This window comes from Haliotis asinina, chromosome 9 (assembly GCF_037392515.1).
Source record: "Haliotis asinina isolate JCU_RB_2024 chromosome 9, JCU_Hal_asi_v2, whole genome shotgun sequence".
In the NCBI taxonomy this organism is placed as follows: Eukaryota; Metazoa; Mollusca; class Gastropoda; order Lepetellida; family Haliotidae; genus Haliotis; species Haliotis asinina.
The window spans coordinates 5,471,357-5,489,029 of NC_090288.1; the positions used below are offsets into that span (position 1 = coordinate 5,471,357).

The 17,673-nt window shown below is 44.1% G+C and overlaps 2 protein-coding genes across 2 annotated transcripts in view; one reads left to right on the forward strand and one right to left on the reverse strand.

Annotated features, from left to right (window-relative positions):
* The window catches only part of LOC137296109 (universal stress protein in QAH/OAS sulfhydrylase 3'region-like), a 52,502-nt gene extending 38,772 nt beyond the window's left edge, over positions 1-13,730 (forward strand). Inside the window, exons 3-4 of the mRNA XM_067827789.1 lie at positions 903-994; positions 11,176-13,730. Of these exons, the coding sequence (XP_067683890.1) occupies positions 903-994; positions 11,176-11,385 (302 nt within the window). The 3' untranslated portion in view covers positions 11,386-13,730. The remainder of the gene's footprint in view (positions 1-902; positions 995-11,175) is intronic.
* Positions 13,731-14,627: 897 nt separating this feature from the next.
* LOC137296520 (uncharacterized) lies at positions 14,628-17,673 on the reverse strand. Its single transcript, XM_067828320.1, has 9 exons — positions 17,621-17,673; positions 17,156-17,283; positions 16,878-17,010; positions 16,639-16,756; positions 16,272-16,508; positions 15,840-15,955; positions 15,239-15,585; positions 14,994-15,092; positions 14,628-14,758 (listed from the first exon to the last, which is right to left on the reverse strand). The coding sequence occupies exons 1-9, from the start codon at positions 17,671-17,673 to the stop codon at positions 14,628-14,630; spliced, it is 1,362 nt and encodes a 453-aa protein (XP_067684421.1).

Consider the following 17,673-nt stretch of genomic DNA (forward strand, 5'->3'; position numbering starts at 1 on the left):
ATATGCACTATGGCCCTTTGTTTGACCTTGTAAACTGACACTATTGGCGACTTTGACACATAGAAAGACAATATCAGTGACACTGCTGCTGCGTACTCTCATACTGTTTGTAACCGTAACATATTCCCTGATACCACTTTCGACGGCGTATGCGACCTTCACGTAAAGATATGATAGGATAAGTATAAGGCGCACATATCTACGCAGCTGTATAGTACATGCTCAAGGCGCTTGGGTATTTCCTTGATCAACGGATGTCTCTGTTTCCCTGGCATTCTATTAACCAACTCAACTCCCTGGCTATCATTCAACTCATGCAGCCTGTTAGGCGTAGTGAGTAATCGCCCAGCCTCATCCTCAGAAGGTATCCATTTGCAGCTTGGTGAACTGAGACATAATATAATAGTCATAATATAATAGGCATTATTTACAAAGCTCACAAACAAGAAAAGGAAACTGACATATGCGTTTTTTTGAAATAACGTTCTTGACAATACTGAGATCGACTGACTTGCCGTGGAAATGGACATATACTTAAATATTATCAATGACCTTGACATGTATCTGAAAATTACAAGTGACCTTGATGTATGCCCTAACAGTGATATTGACTTATACTAAGATACTATAGTGACCTGGACCGTCGTACCAATGGCGACCTGCCATACACTGGTGATACCGGTGACCTTGACCTTGTACGGTTAGACTGCCGGGGGCTGCCTTGACCCCAATACTGATAACACTTACGCCATTGAGTCATCTCCTATGCTGCTGCATGAGATCTGTTACCAGATGCTTCAGCACGTGCAGATGGTCTTGAATGCTTGCCGTCTGTGCATGGGCAGCTGTTCTGTTGCATGTGAGCTTGCCATTGAGAAGTCTGATGTCTTTCACGACTTCAGGTCCTGCTGTAGTGGAGACGTTGCTCCGGGAGCTGGAGGAGAGGGTGGATAACCTGGAGAAGAAGTACAAGGAACGACTCATGTCGCGCCGGGTGAGTTGCACACTCTCAGGCATACTGTTCCTTGATTACACGATGAGAAATAGTGAATAAGTCATAGGTTTTTGAGCAGTGTGCGAAATGTACTCGGCAAAACAGAAACGCATAGGTAAAATCTGTAGAATGTTTTAATGAAAAAATGCTTGACATCAATAGTAATGTCATTGCTAACTGTGAATACAACCCATACACTAATTCATTGTACACGAACGCAACATTTGGGAAGCTGTCTCCAAAATACAGCACCTTGAATTAAAACTTGGAGAAATCGCATGAATAAAAAGCTGTAAGCATGTTGCACGTGCAAATCCGGGTACTAAAACTTCACACGATTGGGTATAAAAATCTTCTACAAGAGATCGACCGAGCGGCGCAGGACCGCTTCATCCGGGCGTTGCATCTGCGGATCCGGACATCAGTGCAACATACACAGCAAAAACTGTTCCTGAATGTCGTAGAGTATGAGCGCAGCGACCAATGCGACCACATGCAGCACCTGTTCTGCGGCATCATCATCATCATGCTCGTCTGCAATGGTGAAGAAACGTTCGACCATGGAGGAGGACCTAGTTTAGTGATGAGTCGCGGTTCTTGCTGTATCGCCATGATGGTAAGATGCGTGTCTGTATTCGTGAAGTTGATAGATACGGCGATGAAAGTGTCATGATGTGGAAAGGCATATCCTTGAATGGTAGGACAGATCTGGTGCACGTACAGAGAAATTTAACTGCTGTACGCTACCGTGATGAAATCCTCCAGCGTCACGTTACCCCCGCCATTGACGTCAGAGGAAAGATTCTCCAGCAGGACAACGCCAGAGCGCATGCTGCACGTGTTACCATGGACTTTCTTGCCAACATCATGGCCGTCCAAATCGCCGGATCTCAACCCCATAGAACATTTGTGGGATGTACTAGACAGACGTGGGTGACGCCAAAAGCCTCAACTGTCGACGCTACAACAGCGGAGCCATGCATTGCAGGATGAGTGGAGACGGATTCAACAACGCCTTTCTCGACGACTCATTCAGTCCACATCCAGGCAGTGTAGAGCAGTGATCCTGCTCGAGGTAGTCACACCAGGTACTGACTTTGTCATAATGCCGCCACAGACACAGATGTCCCCAAGAGCAGTAAATGACTGTATGTAGTGGAGCAAACATGTGCCTAACCCTGTGTTGGTTGTTGTACATTCTTTAATTATTGTGTAATGTAATCCAATTATGAAAATAACATCAAGGTAAACTAATATTTTGGTTATGCGTTTCTTTTCTTTTTTGGCCAGTGTAATTTCCACATTTTGCTAGGCAGTCGTGTTCGCTATGTCTGAAAGTTAGCCAACAAAATAATTCACTAGCCAGAACTTTGAATGTAAATACGGATTTCATCATTAAGCTGCTAAAGTGATGAATATTTTATCATAATTTTGCATGATTTAAATGTGTATTATTACTTAACAAGTGGGTTAGAGTTTACAAAATGGCCCTTCGTAAATTCACCAGCCAGTCGGGCCAGTAACTGTGGAGATTTACTGGCCCGACTGGAGTTTTGCTTCCCATGGGCTAACGGACCGGTGGCTATTTCGTACACTGTTCTTGAGCCAATTGAAAACCAGTTGTTTTTTTTAAAAAAATAAATAAATAAAAACACAGCGGCTTCATTTTCTACACCAGGGCATCCCAATGCTTGCAGTACTGATTGGTAATTATCTTATATTGTCCATGTTTTCCCTGTGTTGATTACCAATTGTGCGACAAGGATAATGACTTGACATTATACGAAAGGACGTGATACCATTTAGAAACTGTGTAAAGACACCTTAAATGTGTAGTATTTCCAAATCAATATATTTTCAAGCTTTAAGAAGTAATAAATGTGTAGTAATAGGTTTTCGTTGTATAATGTTCCATTCAATACCAAAATTACAGTCATGAAAACAGCCAATGTTTAATCTTTTTAGAAATCTGTGACCTTTAAATCTCATTTTCAAAGACACAAACGTTTTGTTGTTTGGTTTGTTTTGTTTTTGTATATAAAACTGGCGTTATAGCACAGGCAAGGAAGAAATACTCCCCAGTTTGCATATATAGGAACACCCTCCAGAACATTCCATTTGAAACAAGAGGGAAACAGGTTGTCTTCTAAATATTGGAAAGTTCAATTTCCTCGTGCGAATCGTGTCGTGATGGTGTCTTGCTGCTGAACTAAACGGCCCTACAAGACACGTGTTAAACAGAAGCGGTATAACGCCACGGTCAGGATGTATTGCACCAGCTTAATTGCCAGTATTCCTGTAGTAACAAAGTGTATTCGTTCAGATTACTTGCCCCGCCTGCTTGCAACAAACGCGTTCACTGCGCTGGCTCATCTAATACTTTTCAAGCAGTAATCACTTAAAATCCGGACAGTTTTGTCTGTGTGAAAACACTCAACCGGATGTTTTGCGACAAAACCTAAAGAGTACTGAAAACATCGTTCATGTGAAACATTTTACAAGATGATGACAAACGCTTTTCATAAGCATCGTATCGATGACAAAACATTTCAAATGGGGAACGACATCATCCAGATCGTACTGATATCGCTCATGACTACGTATGTTCAGATTGCCAAAAGTTGGAAGATTTCTAAATGCATGAAAAAATATGAGCAAAATGTGTTGTCACAGGACGGCGAACAGTCCCAGCGACTTATGAAACGTAAGTACTGTTATGTTCCAAGGTGGCGGTGCCCCGGATACGACATTACAATCTGTTGCTTAGCAGCGAAACTTTCAAACCCGACTAGCACATACAGATACACGCAATCAAGTGAATGCTCACGCAGTGTGTTTCTAAATAACGGCGCTAATTTTCTCCGAAATGATGACATTTCCCTGAAAAGCAATTGATCGAAGGTCTGAGGATGTTTGGAGGATTCAAAAAACGAAACGACTGAAACGCGTTTTCAAGACGGGCATCACCACAGCTTAGCGAGAGGCCTCGGGCGCTAACAGAGCTGCCGAGATGTTTTTGGAACTGGTTACATTTTTTTACAGAATGTGACTTCTCATTTGATTTTTATTCATTTTCTAGCTTTGTTAATCTTATTCTTGTACTCAGGCAGTAGTTTGGTTTGGTTTGGTTATCGGTTAATGCCGCACTCAGCAATATTCCCATATGGACCAGACAATCCAGTGATCAAAATCATGAGCATCAGTCTACGCAATTGGGAAATGATGCAAGATGACGTGCGTCAACTACGTCAGCGAGCATGACCACCCGACCCTGTCAGACATGGGTTGCTGGATTTCTACTCGGGGCCTCCGTGGGTCCTGACGGAGTACATTGTGGGCACGGACGCTAGATTCTCTCCATAAGTCGCGATTCCTTCAGTAACGGTTAGTCATACAGGCATTTCATACTCGTCTTGAATCTTCCTTATTAGTCGTGTTGGGTTTAGGTAAGAGACGAAACAAATTCTCTTGACAGACGCCTTAGGTAAAGGCAGAAGACAGCGATTGCGAAGACAGGGTCTCTTAATTGCTATTCCTTATATACGGGGCGTTTTGTATCTTTAATAAAATGGTCGCAACGTCTCTGACTCTTTTCAGACAACTAACCTTTGGATACCGTCTGGACTTGCTGATATATGAATGTGACGTTCTGTCTCCTCTCCGAGGACTAAAAGTGCGATCTCCCTTACAAATTGCAGACGTGGTATAGGCAAGCGTGTGGCATTTACATATTATATAAAATGGGTTTAATGCACACACACACTCATATATATATATATATATATATATATATGCAATTTGTCTTCATGGCAACTGGTGACAGCGAGACGCGCAGAAAACGTGTCACAACAAGTTTGTCGCCAATTACATGCAGTGAGAGAAAATACTTCACCTTGAAGCAAGTAGCCTAGAAAAAAACATTATATTACATCTGCAAGAGTTAACCTGCCGGAGTAAAGACAGTATACACTGACAACTGGATCTGACTCTAATTGCAGACGGTATCGAAAAGTTAGTACCCAGAGGACAGTCATAGAAACACTGAAACCTGATTGTCAAAGATTCAAAAGGCAAGACTTATATCTGTAGAAAATTTCTCATTATGTATCAAATCAAATAACCAGTTTTTGTGTTTTTTACTTTTGCGCAAGTAGTATAGGGAATGGCGAGAAAAACCGGTAGCGGGTACACTTTGCTCAGAAGCTTCGGAGTATAGCTAATTCTGCTACCAGCATATATATTCAACAAGACCCTTTCGATAAGACCACTTTTAGGCTGCTTCCAATTACTCCCAATTATAGTGTATTCCCAATTAGAGCTATGCGGGTACATAGACATAGAAATATGCCAGGAACCAAGCTCTCGCGAGAAGCATATACCGAGATCCGATCGGGTCGTTTGTCCATTCGGGAAGCGAAGAGGAAGTATCACATATCGCAAGCTCGATACACACGAATCCGAGGTGGTATAGGCAAGCCCACAACTCCCGATATATCCGAAGAATTGGAGGCCCTACTGCAGAAGTGTCGCCCCATGTTGCTTTCCGACCGAGAGAAACAAATCCTAGAGCAATCGGGACACACCTTCTACGAACACTACCAGATCCCCAAACAGTTTCTCGAACTCTACTTGCTGTGCTTTCGTCCACTAGTAGAAGCCGGCAAAATAGTTGATTTCGTCTACATCTACCCACCCAACCAATTTCGACCCTCGGCAGGCAAACTCCGAATCATTCTCGCTGATAACTGCTATCCGGGCCCCAAGGACAGACACAACCGATGCACCGACTGCCTAGCCACTCTATCGGAACTGCCTGCTCTCTTCGGACCCGACAACTCTACGTGCAAGTGTGGTGCCACCGACCACTGCGTCGACAGCAAGAAATGTATTCTCTGGGAACAGAAAGTGATAGACTACACACCCCAGGAGCGACTTCCACTCGAGGTTCCAGAAGAGATCGAGGTTGGCAGCTGTTGTGTGAATATAGAGAACCTATACGACAACGCCTGCCTTTTCTGGAGCATAAAATACGCACTCCTCATCAACAAATTGATGGACCGTTGTACGTGTAAGGAGAAAGAGTCTTGTATCTTATGGCGGTTATCGGAGAAAGCAGAGGTACCACAGGGGCGGGGTAATATTTGGCATACCCCATTACCCGACTATGGTGGACCCAAGCATATGGAAGTAGCACCCCCTCCATACAGCGAACACAAAAAAGCTGCGAACGTCCCAGAAGGAGTCTACTTATGCAAAAAGTTTGCTGTAGCGGGACACGAAGGGAAGAACCGGCTGTTATTGCTACTCGATCCCCCGACTGGGGAAACGATTCCAGTCTATGGCTACAAGATACGAGAAACGATTCGGGCTGCCGGGGGAATAGAACGCCTACGGTTAGTGCGGGAACCGTTTCTATGCAAGCTCGGTAAAATCTGCTACTCACCTATATCAGAAAAGAAAGACGATAGAGAAATCGAATTACTGCTTCCAGACATTGGACGAGAATAGGTCCGGCAGCTCACCTAGTATTTTGGTAGATGCAGTCGTGGGCTTACAAAGGACGAATACTTATCTAGGCTAGTTTTTCGTATTCCAACTGCTTTTCGTGGTACCCTACTACTTTTTTCCCCTCAAAAAACAACACTCTACTGCATAATGAAGGGATCCCCACGTTTCGTCTTGGATGTTTCTACCTTCTCGGTCGGTGTGTGCACTGATTTGCTGTGCTTCCAGGTCTTGTAGACGACCTTCCAGAGAAAAACAGCGGCTAGCGAAAGGTAGGTCCACCTTTGGGCTGTTTCTAGTATCTGCCGCACCTTCTGGATATCCAGATGGGTCTCTTCTTGTTCCTCCTCAACGTTTTCTATTTCCTCTTCCTCATTGTCCTTATCCAGCATCGACAAGATGTCGACCAACAAATTCGTGGTTTGCTCCATATGAGCCGGCAACGTATTCGTGGTTTGTTCCAAACGAGCCGACATCGCTGCAGTTTGCTTCACACTAGCCTCTAGCCTCCCCAAGCGGTTGTAGAAGTCCTGGATGGTGGACACAGTCGGCTCTGCAGCAGGCAATACGCTCTCGCTAGGGGGTAAGATGGCCGCAGGCAATACGCTGCCGGCAGACGTCTCACTAGCGGGAGCAGGCAATGCGTCTGTGCTGGTCGGAGGTTCTACAGCAGGCTCTCGCCATATGTCGTAGAGTCTTGTGGATCCAATACCGAAGCGCTTTTTGACCTCGCTTGCTGGGAGCACCCCTCGAAGGGAGCGTATTTCTTGGACCTTTTCCGAAGACAAATCTCTTCTTGGTGGCATGGGGTGTTTTTCCTGGGAATATATATATATACCATACTTCCTACTTGTCTATATAGGAACCAATCCTCTCCCAGGAAACTTCTAATAATGCTTAGCAATGCTTAGTAATGCTTAGTAATGCTTAGCAAATGCTTAGTATTATTAAGCATTTGCTAAGCATTACTAAGCATTACTAAGCATTGCTAAGCATTATTAGAAGTTTCCTGGGAGAGGATTGGTTCCTATATAGACAAGTAGGAAGTATGGTATATATATATATTCCCAGGAAAAACACCCCATGCCACCAAGAAGAGATTTGTCTTCGGAAAAGGTCCAAGAAATACGCTCCCTTCGAGGGGTGCTCCCAGCAAGCGAGGTCAAAAAGCGCTTCGGTATTGGATCCACAAGACTCTACGACATATGGCGAGAGCCTGCTGTAGAACCTCCGACCAGCACAGACGCATTGCCTGCTCCCGCTAGTGAGACGTCTGCCGGCAGCGTATTGCCTGCGGCCATCTTACCCCCTAGCGAGAGCGTATTGCCTGCTGCAGAGCCGACTGTGTCCACCATCCAGGACTTCTACAACCGCTTGGGGAGGCTAGAGGCTAGTGTGAAGCAAACTGCAGCGATGTCGGCTCGTTTGGAACAAACCACGAATACGTTGCCGGCTCATATGGAGCAAACCACGAATTTGTTGGTCGACATCTTGTCGATGCTGGATAAGGACAATGAGGAAGAGGAAATAGAAAACGTTGAGGAGGAACAAGAAGAGACCCATCTGGATATCCAGAAGGTGCGGCAGATACTAGAAACAGCCCAAAGGTGGACCTACCTTTCGCTAGCCGCTGTTTTTCTCTGGAAGGTCGTCTACAAGACCTGGAAGCACAGCAAATCAGTGCACACACCGACCGAGAAGGTAGAAACATCCAAGACGAAACGTGGGGATCCCTTCATTATGCAGTAGAGTGTTGTTTTTTGAGGGGAAAAAAGTAGTAGGGTACCACGAAAAGCAGTTGGAATACGAAAAACTAGCCTAGATAAGTATTCGTCCTTTGTAAGCCCACGACTGCATCTACCAAAATACTAGGTGAGCTGCCGGACCTATTCTCGTCCAATGTCTGGAAGCAGTAATTCGATTTCTCTATCGTCTTTCTTTTCTGATATAGGTGAGTAGCAGATTTTACCGAGCTTGCATAGAAACGGTTCCCGCACTAACCGTAGGCGTTCTATTCCCCCGGCAGCCCGAATCGTTTCTCGTATCTTGTAGCCATAGACTGGAATCGTTTCCCCAGTCGGGGGATCGAGTAGCAATAACAGCCGGTTCTTCCCTTCGTGTCCCGCTACAGCAAACTTTTTGCATAAGTAGACTCCTTCTGGGACGTTCGCAGCTTTTTTGTGTTCGCTGTATGGAGGGGGTGCTACTTCCATATGCTTGGGTCCACCATAGTCGGGTAATGGGGTATGCCAAATATTACCCCGCCCCTGTGGTACCTCTGCTTTCTCCGATAACCGCCATAAGATACAAGACTCTTTCTCCTTACACGTACAACGGTCCATCAATTTGTTGATGAGGAGTGCGTATTTTATGCTCCAGAAAAGGCAGGCGTTGTCGTATAGGTTCTCTATATTCACACAACAGCTGCCAACCTCGATCTCTTCTGGAACCTCGAGTGGAAGTCGCTCCTGGGGTGTGTAGTCTATCACTTTCTGTTCCCAGAGAATACATTTCTTGCTGTCGACGCAGTGGTCGGTGGCACCACACTTGCACGTAGAGTTGTCGGGTCCGAAGAGAGCAGGCAGTTCCGATAGAGTGGCTAGGCAGTCGGTGCATCGGTTGTGTCTGTCCTTGGGGCCCGGATAGCAGTTATCAGCGAGAATGATTCGGAGTTTGCCTGCCGAGGGTCGAAATTGGTTGGGTGGGTAGATGTAGACGAAATCAACTATTTTGCCGGCTTCTACTAGTGGACGAAAGCACAGCAAGTAGAGTTCGAGAAACTGTTTGGGGATCTGGTAGTGTTCGTAGAAGGTGTGTCCCGATTGCTCTAGGATTTGTTTCTCTCGGTCGGAAAGCAACATGGGGCGACACTTCTGCAGTAGGGCCTCCAATTCTTCGGATATATCGGGAGTTGTGGGCTTGCCTATACCACCTCGGATTCGTGTGTATCGAGCTTGCGATATGTGATACTTCCTCTTCGCTTCCCGAATGGACAAACGACCCGATCGGATCTCGGTATATGCTTCTCGCGAGAGCTTGGTTCCTGGCATATTTCTATGTCTATGTACCCGCATAGCTCTAATTGGGAATACACTATAATTGGGAGTAATTGGAAGCAGCCTAAAAGTGGTCTTATCGAAAGGGTCTTGTTGAATATATATGCTGGTAGCAGAATTAGCTATACTCCGAAGCTTCTGAGCAAAGTGTACCCGCTACCGGTTTTTCTCGCCATTCCCTATACTACTGCGCACTTACTTTCGCTTGGCGGTGTATTTTAGACAGACGTTGGAGCTGGGCTGCCCCGTTATACAGAGGTGATCTATAAATAATCAAGTCAGTCCAGTGATGAATACCATGAGCATCGATCTACGCATTTGGGATACGATGGCATGTGTCAGATAATCTGACCACCCCAGTCAGTTAGTCGCCAGGTATTGCTAACCCGGATCTCTCCGGGTATTGGCTTAAGGACCTCGGCGTCACTTTGGCATTACACAATCATTTGGTAGGACCTGAATTTAGTTTAATGTTCCAGTTGTGAGCTGTAGAGACAGTGTGACCTTAAAGTGTGATTACTGCAGAAGGGGAAACCAGTGATTGCCACTTTGGTGGTATCCACGCACGACTATAGGTTTGTCGCTAACAGACCACGAAACATATTGTGGGAGCCGAACCTACAATCAGAGGAGGATCACCGCACAGCTAAGGGGCGCAACCTTCAACGGGGATTACAGCACTTAAGACCATGGGTGTCAGCAGTAATCAAATGTTAAACATGGTAACAATAAAATGCGACACATATGAAGCTGTTGACACTATAGTATTACCATCAGTAGTAACACATGACCTCGCAGCACACAGCTTTCCTAAATGAATCACAAAAGGCGCCTGTTGTCCCAGAGGCCTTAGTAATTCTCCCGGCTGTCACTGCCAAGATGAACTTGTGAACAGGTCGCCCAAACCACGCCATCTGCATTATTCAGAAGCTCACAAATATGTCTGTGTATTCATGCCCAGTTAAGACAAAGCCGACGTGTGTGATCTGATTGTAATACCAGTCGACGTCGGATGGACCAAATCATGTTTATATGCATTGAATAGGGTATGCATCGTGAAACCTTCCCGAGATATGGACAGGGTTTGTTGTGATGTAAGTGACGATATCGCTCTTTGGCTATTTTCCTATGGAAAATTTATACAGTAGTTCCTATATTAGGAACAATAATGAGTGACTAGATATTATATTCTTCCTGTCCATGACTGACAACAGTAATATTCATAGTTGGGGGATATGGGATTAGTTTTATTTGCAGCGCAGTGCCTAAAAGATGTATCGTTCATATTTGAACTCCTCTATCTCAAAGACTACTATTCAAATATAAGAAAAATAAGCTGACAATTAGGTGCCTGACTCTGAGAATGTGGATTTGAATTTCTGATGTGACTCAACCCGGCATAAGTACTGGAATCGGTACACAGAAAGTGTAATCCCAAAAATAATATATTACAGGACATTTACATTTGACCACTTTCTAATTGGCATCGTATTCATAGAAACAAGCGAAATCCGGTTCACGGAAACTATCGATTTTTCTATCTAATGTCAATCACAACTGCTAATAAGTCCATACTATACTTATGTGCTAATAGTTATGTGCTAATCAAATTATTTTCAGATTTCCGGAAAGTTCCGAACGGGAGCGGGAAAGCCCGGAGAAGTGATCGTGAACATCGCTAAAGAGGAAAAGGCAGCAATGATCATCACGGGTACGCGAGGACTTGGAAAATTCCGGAGGACGATCCTCGGCAGCGTCAGTGACTACATCGTTCATCATTCCAATGTCCCCGTGCTGGTGTGTCGACAGAAAGGGGAAACACCACAATAGGCGGCGTGTGTGAAGACGAGAACCAGTTTTGTGTTTGTGTTTACAGTAGGATGTATTATAGATACTGTGTCACTATTCAAAGGTTTGCGTGCACTACGTCCCCCAACCAGTCGTCAATACACACAGTCCCCCGTCAACATCCGGGTTACAAAGGGTCTTCAACAACCGTAGTTGTCTTGAAAGACGTCTAAATGGATCGTGATAGGTCGGTGATTTGGTATGTATGGGACACTCAGTTTCCAACAGCGGCGATCAATGCTCATGATTTCAGTCACCGAATTGTCGATTATTCACAGATCAAAGTCACATAGTTCGTACACAAGAAATAAACAAATACGCAGGTCGCTTTGCACAGAGGACTATTATTAATGAAAGCACCACGCTACGACCTGGTGCCACAACGCAACCCAGCGAGTACTCACACCATTGATCGTTCAGATTTCATCGGCAGCAGTTCTCACGAACATGTGTCTCAGCGTTGCAACCTCCATTCTACAAATTGCGTTCGGAACGTAGGATTTGCACACAGATAAATATAGATTCAGTGAGGTATACAAATCCACCATTCCTTATTTTATTGAAAAATGATGCTGTCACAATCACACAGAAAATTGGCCATGAGGGGAAGTGGCGGAACCTACTGTAAACAAACCCATGAAATATTGACGGTGTTAGTCAGTGTCCAACATAAATCACAGTATCCTCATGTTTTACTCGTTTGGGGATGCGTTTGCGGAAGTCAGGCTGTTTTGCTTTTGTTTTTAACGCCACACTTGTCACTATTCCTGCAGTTTGTATATACTCAATCTTGACCAGACAGTCCAGTGACTGACGTCATGAACATCGATCTACGCAGTTAGGCTACGATGACATGTGTTAGCCAAGTCAGTACTACTGGCCACCTGATCCTGTTAGTCGCCTCCTGGGTGGTGAGGAACCAGGATCTTGACGGGTATTAGTGTTCTGTAACGATACGCTGCGTTGACTGTGTCAGTACAATGCTGGCATTGTCCATCAGGACGCAGCGGTTACGTTCCCTGAATTACAATCATCTGATTTCTTTCTATTTTCCTTTGTTGGCTCATTCATTGTGAAAACATTTGTCAGTTCGGGACAGTTGTGTGTACTGATTCAGTTTCTCGAACAATTTGTCAAGTTAGTTGTATGCTGTACAAACGTGATATTATAGTTTACACTTGGGTACCCCCGTTGTGTATGGCGCCGTTAAACACTGTGCGGAGTGGCGTCCCTTTGACGTGTCAGGAGCCTATGAATGCGAGTTCGAATCACCGATTCGCGTTGATTATGTCTCTACGTTCTAGGTGAAACAGTGTCACATCCGAGGACGTGGGTTTCGCAAAGATTATTATATCAGAAAGATATCCATTTGTCAAAACTATTCTCCCCTATTCTTTTGCGAGACATAACCGAAATACCTGTTCAAATCAAATACATACAATCATTATAATACATTAAGAGAATGCGTAAGGAAGTCGGTAATGTGCGAGAGCGTTCGTCGTAATTCTTCGGCAAAAAGCTTCCACATGACACATGGAATAGGGCGATATTCATGAACGCTCACTGTTAAATATTTTGGGGGTCAAATTGAGGAAACAATTCCTTTTTAGAAACAAATCAGTATAATTACTAGGTTGCCAGTGGTATATTTCGTTTGTGAACTGTTTGACATGTATACGTATGCTGGTTTATGAAAGATTATATTGGACAGTGTGTTTCTTGCAAACTCACATTTGGTCGGGAGATCAAATTACCCCACCTTCTTTCGGAACTCCCCATATACATTTGGCTGAAACTTCTTTCTTTAAATATTCCACAAAACCCCGTATGGAATTTTACGGCGCTTTAATCATGCAAGAGGCATCTGAGAATCGATCGTATTGCCTCCGAACCAATAACTCTTTCTATTGCAGAATGATTGAATTACAGGGTCTTTTGCGCGCTTTCTTTTTCTTCGTCTCTCTTTGTCGAGAGTGCTCTTGCCTTTAACTACACTGTATTTTAAAACATTTGAACCTCGTGGAATCCTTCAAAAGAAAGCGACCATGTGCAATTCGAAATCGGTAATTTCCGGGAGCTCTCGTACATTATCGGCGATTGTTACACCTATACACGGAAAGAGACGAGTGGGAGTATTACTAGGTCATCATAGTGTTTTCGATTGGCACAGTTTATCTGATACAATGTTAAGGTTTTGATACTGTTGATATATATTGACGTTGTTCATCAATGCCGGTCACGTTTTATTACCTTGATTGTTAACTTTTCTGTCAACATGATGTACGTTTGTAAAACAGTAACACGTGCAATAAACAGTTAACAGTTAACTAGTTTTAATCCTTCCAAACTTGTTGGCAATTTTGATATCCTGCCTGAACCATTCACGGAAACAATGATATGGTTCTTTTCAAAGAGGCATCGTATCAAGGGGAAGATTAAGTATTTGTTTTTCTAAATATGAAAATTTTGAGATAACCTGTCCACTTGAAACGCTCCACAGTACAATATATTTAGATAAGGCCGGACACTTCGACGTACCCCATCCGCCTGCTTTGGCGATCGCTACGCTACCATCGCATACAATGTATTAAAACTTCATCTCAGCATAACCATGGGAGACTGTCCCATCGATCACCACTCATGACACCTACCAGTTTTTTATTGTTATTCATACAAGTCGACTTAAAACCGATTTTGACCGTCAAATGGTGGACGATAGCAAGCGTCGACTAATGTGAGGGCTTGGTTTGACCACAACCCCTTTATGCAAACCTTACGTCCTTGCTATCGTCGAATGACGATCCGACGGAGCGTTAGCGCAGGCGCAACAGACCCCGGGAACCAGACTGCATCAAGAATTCTTCAGCTATGAAGAGTTATTTGCCGGTGTTCGGGTTACGGAGTTTGCTTGTAGTTTACCTACTTTACTTAAATCATAGCCTTTGGAAGGGACACGAAGTGCCGGCTGTCACTTGCTATATCTCAGAAACTGCAGATCGATTCAGTATATAATGATTTTTGATAGGCCAACTCAAACCCGGATATGGGACACTAAGGATGCAACACATCGATAAATAAATGAATATGTCTAGGAAGACAGTTATACTTCCGGGTTCAGCAGCCTCACACGACTCCACCAAGAACAAAACCACCAAGAACACTTTTATCATTATTTAGGAAACAAAATATTTTCACAATACAAAGTCGAGAAGAGAAAAGAAAGTCTAGTTCTCCAAGATCACGTGATCTGCAGGGTAAAATCCGTGCCGCTTCTTCCGACCCCCAAGCCCACGCCGACACCATCCAAAGGACATTCCCTGTACATCCATGGGGAACTTTTGCTTAATACGCATGCCTGCAAGAAACCGAAGTTACACCATAAGCTAAGAGAACCATACAAATGTACAAAGAGACAAGTAGCATGCACGGGTTTAGTAATCATTTGCTTCACGTCCACTCCCAACAGAATGAAAGTCAGACTTAACCTCGTATACCTGTAGGATGCTTACATGGTCATCTATGGACGCAACTTTGGCCGCTCCTACATCCCATGCATGAGTGTTATAGATATGCTCCTTGGGAACACTCACCCAGTTTCAACTGGAGGTGCTCAGGGTGGGTGGGCTTGAAGGGCCGGATGACGCGCACATACACGTCTTCCAGATACTTCACGTCCTCCTCCACTACAGCTGGGGAAAGACACAAGAATTCAGTGAAGATCTGCCTCTTACAACATAGTCTTTTTAGTAAAGTAAAGTTCAAAACAATACACAGTGTTCTCAGTGAGAGAAAGAGACATACATATATGTGTATACATAAAAATGACTCCATTTACCTTTTGAGGTAACAGTGACGGATTCGTTGTTGTTGAAGTCACAGTTGTCTCCTTTCTTGGTATTAGACTTAGAGATCCAGAGTCTACGGCTGTTAACTGGCTGGCCAATGGCTGACATGATTTCTTGCGCCAGGAGGTTCTCCTCAGTCAGGCCTTTCTTTGGATCTCGTCTGATGGCCACATTGGATGCTCGGACAAACGGGGTTGGAATTTTCTCCAAAAAGCCAAATTTCCGATGCAAGGCCTGAACATCTGGGAAGATGTACTTCTCTGAGGTCACATCACAGGTGGCATTGATGATGTCATCGACAGCTATATCATCAATGGCCGCCTTCAGGAAACTGCTCCTGAAGCAACAGACAATACCTCCATAAGTACAAGATAACTATCAAAGCTAGGCAAAGAAAATACAGACAACCAAAGGATTAACTCTAAATGCAATTAACAAGGACAAAAGTGCTGCACAGATACAATGATCATAGATCTCGTGTGACCGATCCTGATTTTTCAACACTGGGAGAGAAACACACAGAGAAATAAAGAGTACCAAAACCTAGGATGAATACACTGAAGCAAAGATAAGCCAGCCCTATTGTTGTACCTGCCCACATTGTCAGGCGAGCATGTCTTGACAACAAAATCTCTGAGACTGGAGATAAAGGACTCCAACTGACTCTTCTGCAGGTCACATACTTCTTGACATGCATGGTCAGAGGTCTGGGTGGGTGGAGAGAGGGGGACAAACAGAACAGGGAAGAGATAAAGAAAGGAAAGCAAACAACAAAAAGTAACAGAGAGAAAGACAGAAAAAAAACCCAAAGATGAAGAAAAGGTCGAGAGACAGACGTGAATGATTGTTTGAAGTTTGCATGATATTGTGCACTCATGGGTTTCAGTACGTGGATCATTTACTCACACAGAGAACGCGGGTTAAAAGGGATTAAGACAAACAGTTCTATAACAAAGGAATCATTCAAAGAATGTGTAGGAATGATTGGAAACAGATATCAGAACCCTTATTTTCAATGTTCACCTTTCTCAGTCTATTCACAAGCTCTTTCTCCTCTTTCAACAGGCACTCATAATGGGCTTTGTGAGTCGTCTCTTTCTGATTGTGTTTAACCAGCTTTGACTCCAAAGTCCGGACTTTCTTCTCCAGTCGGCTTTCCTGAGACCTCTTGGACTTTTCCCCCAATTTCTCCAGCTCAGCCTTCAGCTCTCTTATTCTTGTTTCATAATTACGAGAGGTAGCCATGGCCATTAGGCTGCTCTGTCAAGAAGGAGGAGACATTCACTTGTAATATTCTACTTGAAACAAACACGTGCGTGTACAGTAGTATTCAGAATAGGAAACAAACTAAATTCAAGTCTTTCATCCCAAAACAACCAGAACAACTCACCTCCTTCACCTCCTGAAGATGTTTGAGGCACACCATGTGTCTCTCAGTCAGGGACACAAGTTCCCGGCTCAAGGCCTTGTGCTCAGACAACACGCCTCTCCTGTTAGCAGTGACCAGTCTGAAAACATGTCAACCACTAATATGAATGCCACCCCGGTCATAATTTTAATCACACAATCAAAACAACACGTGGCTATAGTCACACGCGAACAACACTAACAAACATCAATTACCTTTACCTTTTTAGAGACTGGATAGGTCCGTCCTGGATCGTCACATCACGTGACACAGTGAGAATGTGATTAGCCTCCTGTTCAGACGATCTCAGATAGCAAACCAGAAGATGACGAATCTTTTGACTCTCGGAACAAGCTGAAAACGGAATGAAGAGAGCATGGGGTGATTGGCAATTAAGCAAAATAGACCTTTAGGAACGGGGTTTCGATGCAACATAACAGGAACATACGTCAAAACGTTAATGTAAATAGTAGCTGAATAAGGGTTGTCGCATACGTACCCTCTTGACTGACAGTGTCAAGTTTAGTCCTACATTCCTGACACCAGTCGAGCAGCTTCTCGGCGTATGAAGTGTTGATTCCTACCCGGGACTTCATTATTTCCACCCAGAAACGAGAAGGGTTCAAGCTGTAAACAGATAATACCAACTCCATCTAATCTGTGATGTAGCAGTCTCATTGTTATTACACGAAGGCAGGAGATGGGCATAATCGTTTTAGGGTGAAAATGCAAGAATAGCATGTCGACAATTGTAAATAGACTTTACACAGTCAGAAAACGGGAAGGGGGTGAGGCATTTAAAGCAGATTGGTTGCTGAAATTATTTTATGCATATGGGTAGACCTTGTTGAAGTTTTATGCAAAATGGCGTCCAACTTGGACATAGCAACTACAACGTCCGTTACGTTTAGGTTGGAGATTCCATCTCACTGTGCGCAGAATGGAAGCAAAGAAAACTACTTACAGTTCCCCGTCGTTCTGGGGATGATGAAAATCGGGTATATGGATCTCGTTCAT

What these genes read in the sequence shown, in the direction of transcription:
- LOC137296520 (XM_067828320.1), bottom strand. Translation starts at nt 17,673, where the DNA reads ATGAACGAGATCCATATACCCGATTTTCATCATCCCCAGAACGACGGG. An exon ending in TCGCCTGACAATGTGGGCAG is followed by an intron (nt 15,586 to 15,839) that starts GTACAACAATAG and finishes CTGTTGCTTCAG; the next exon opens with GAGCAGTTTCCTGAAGGCGG. An exon ending in CGTCACTGTTACCTCAAAAG is followed by an intron (nt 15,093 to 15,238) that starts GTAAATGGAGTC and finishes GTCTTTCCCCAG; the next exon opens with CTGTAGTGGAGGAGGACGTG.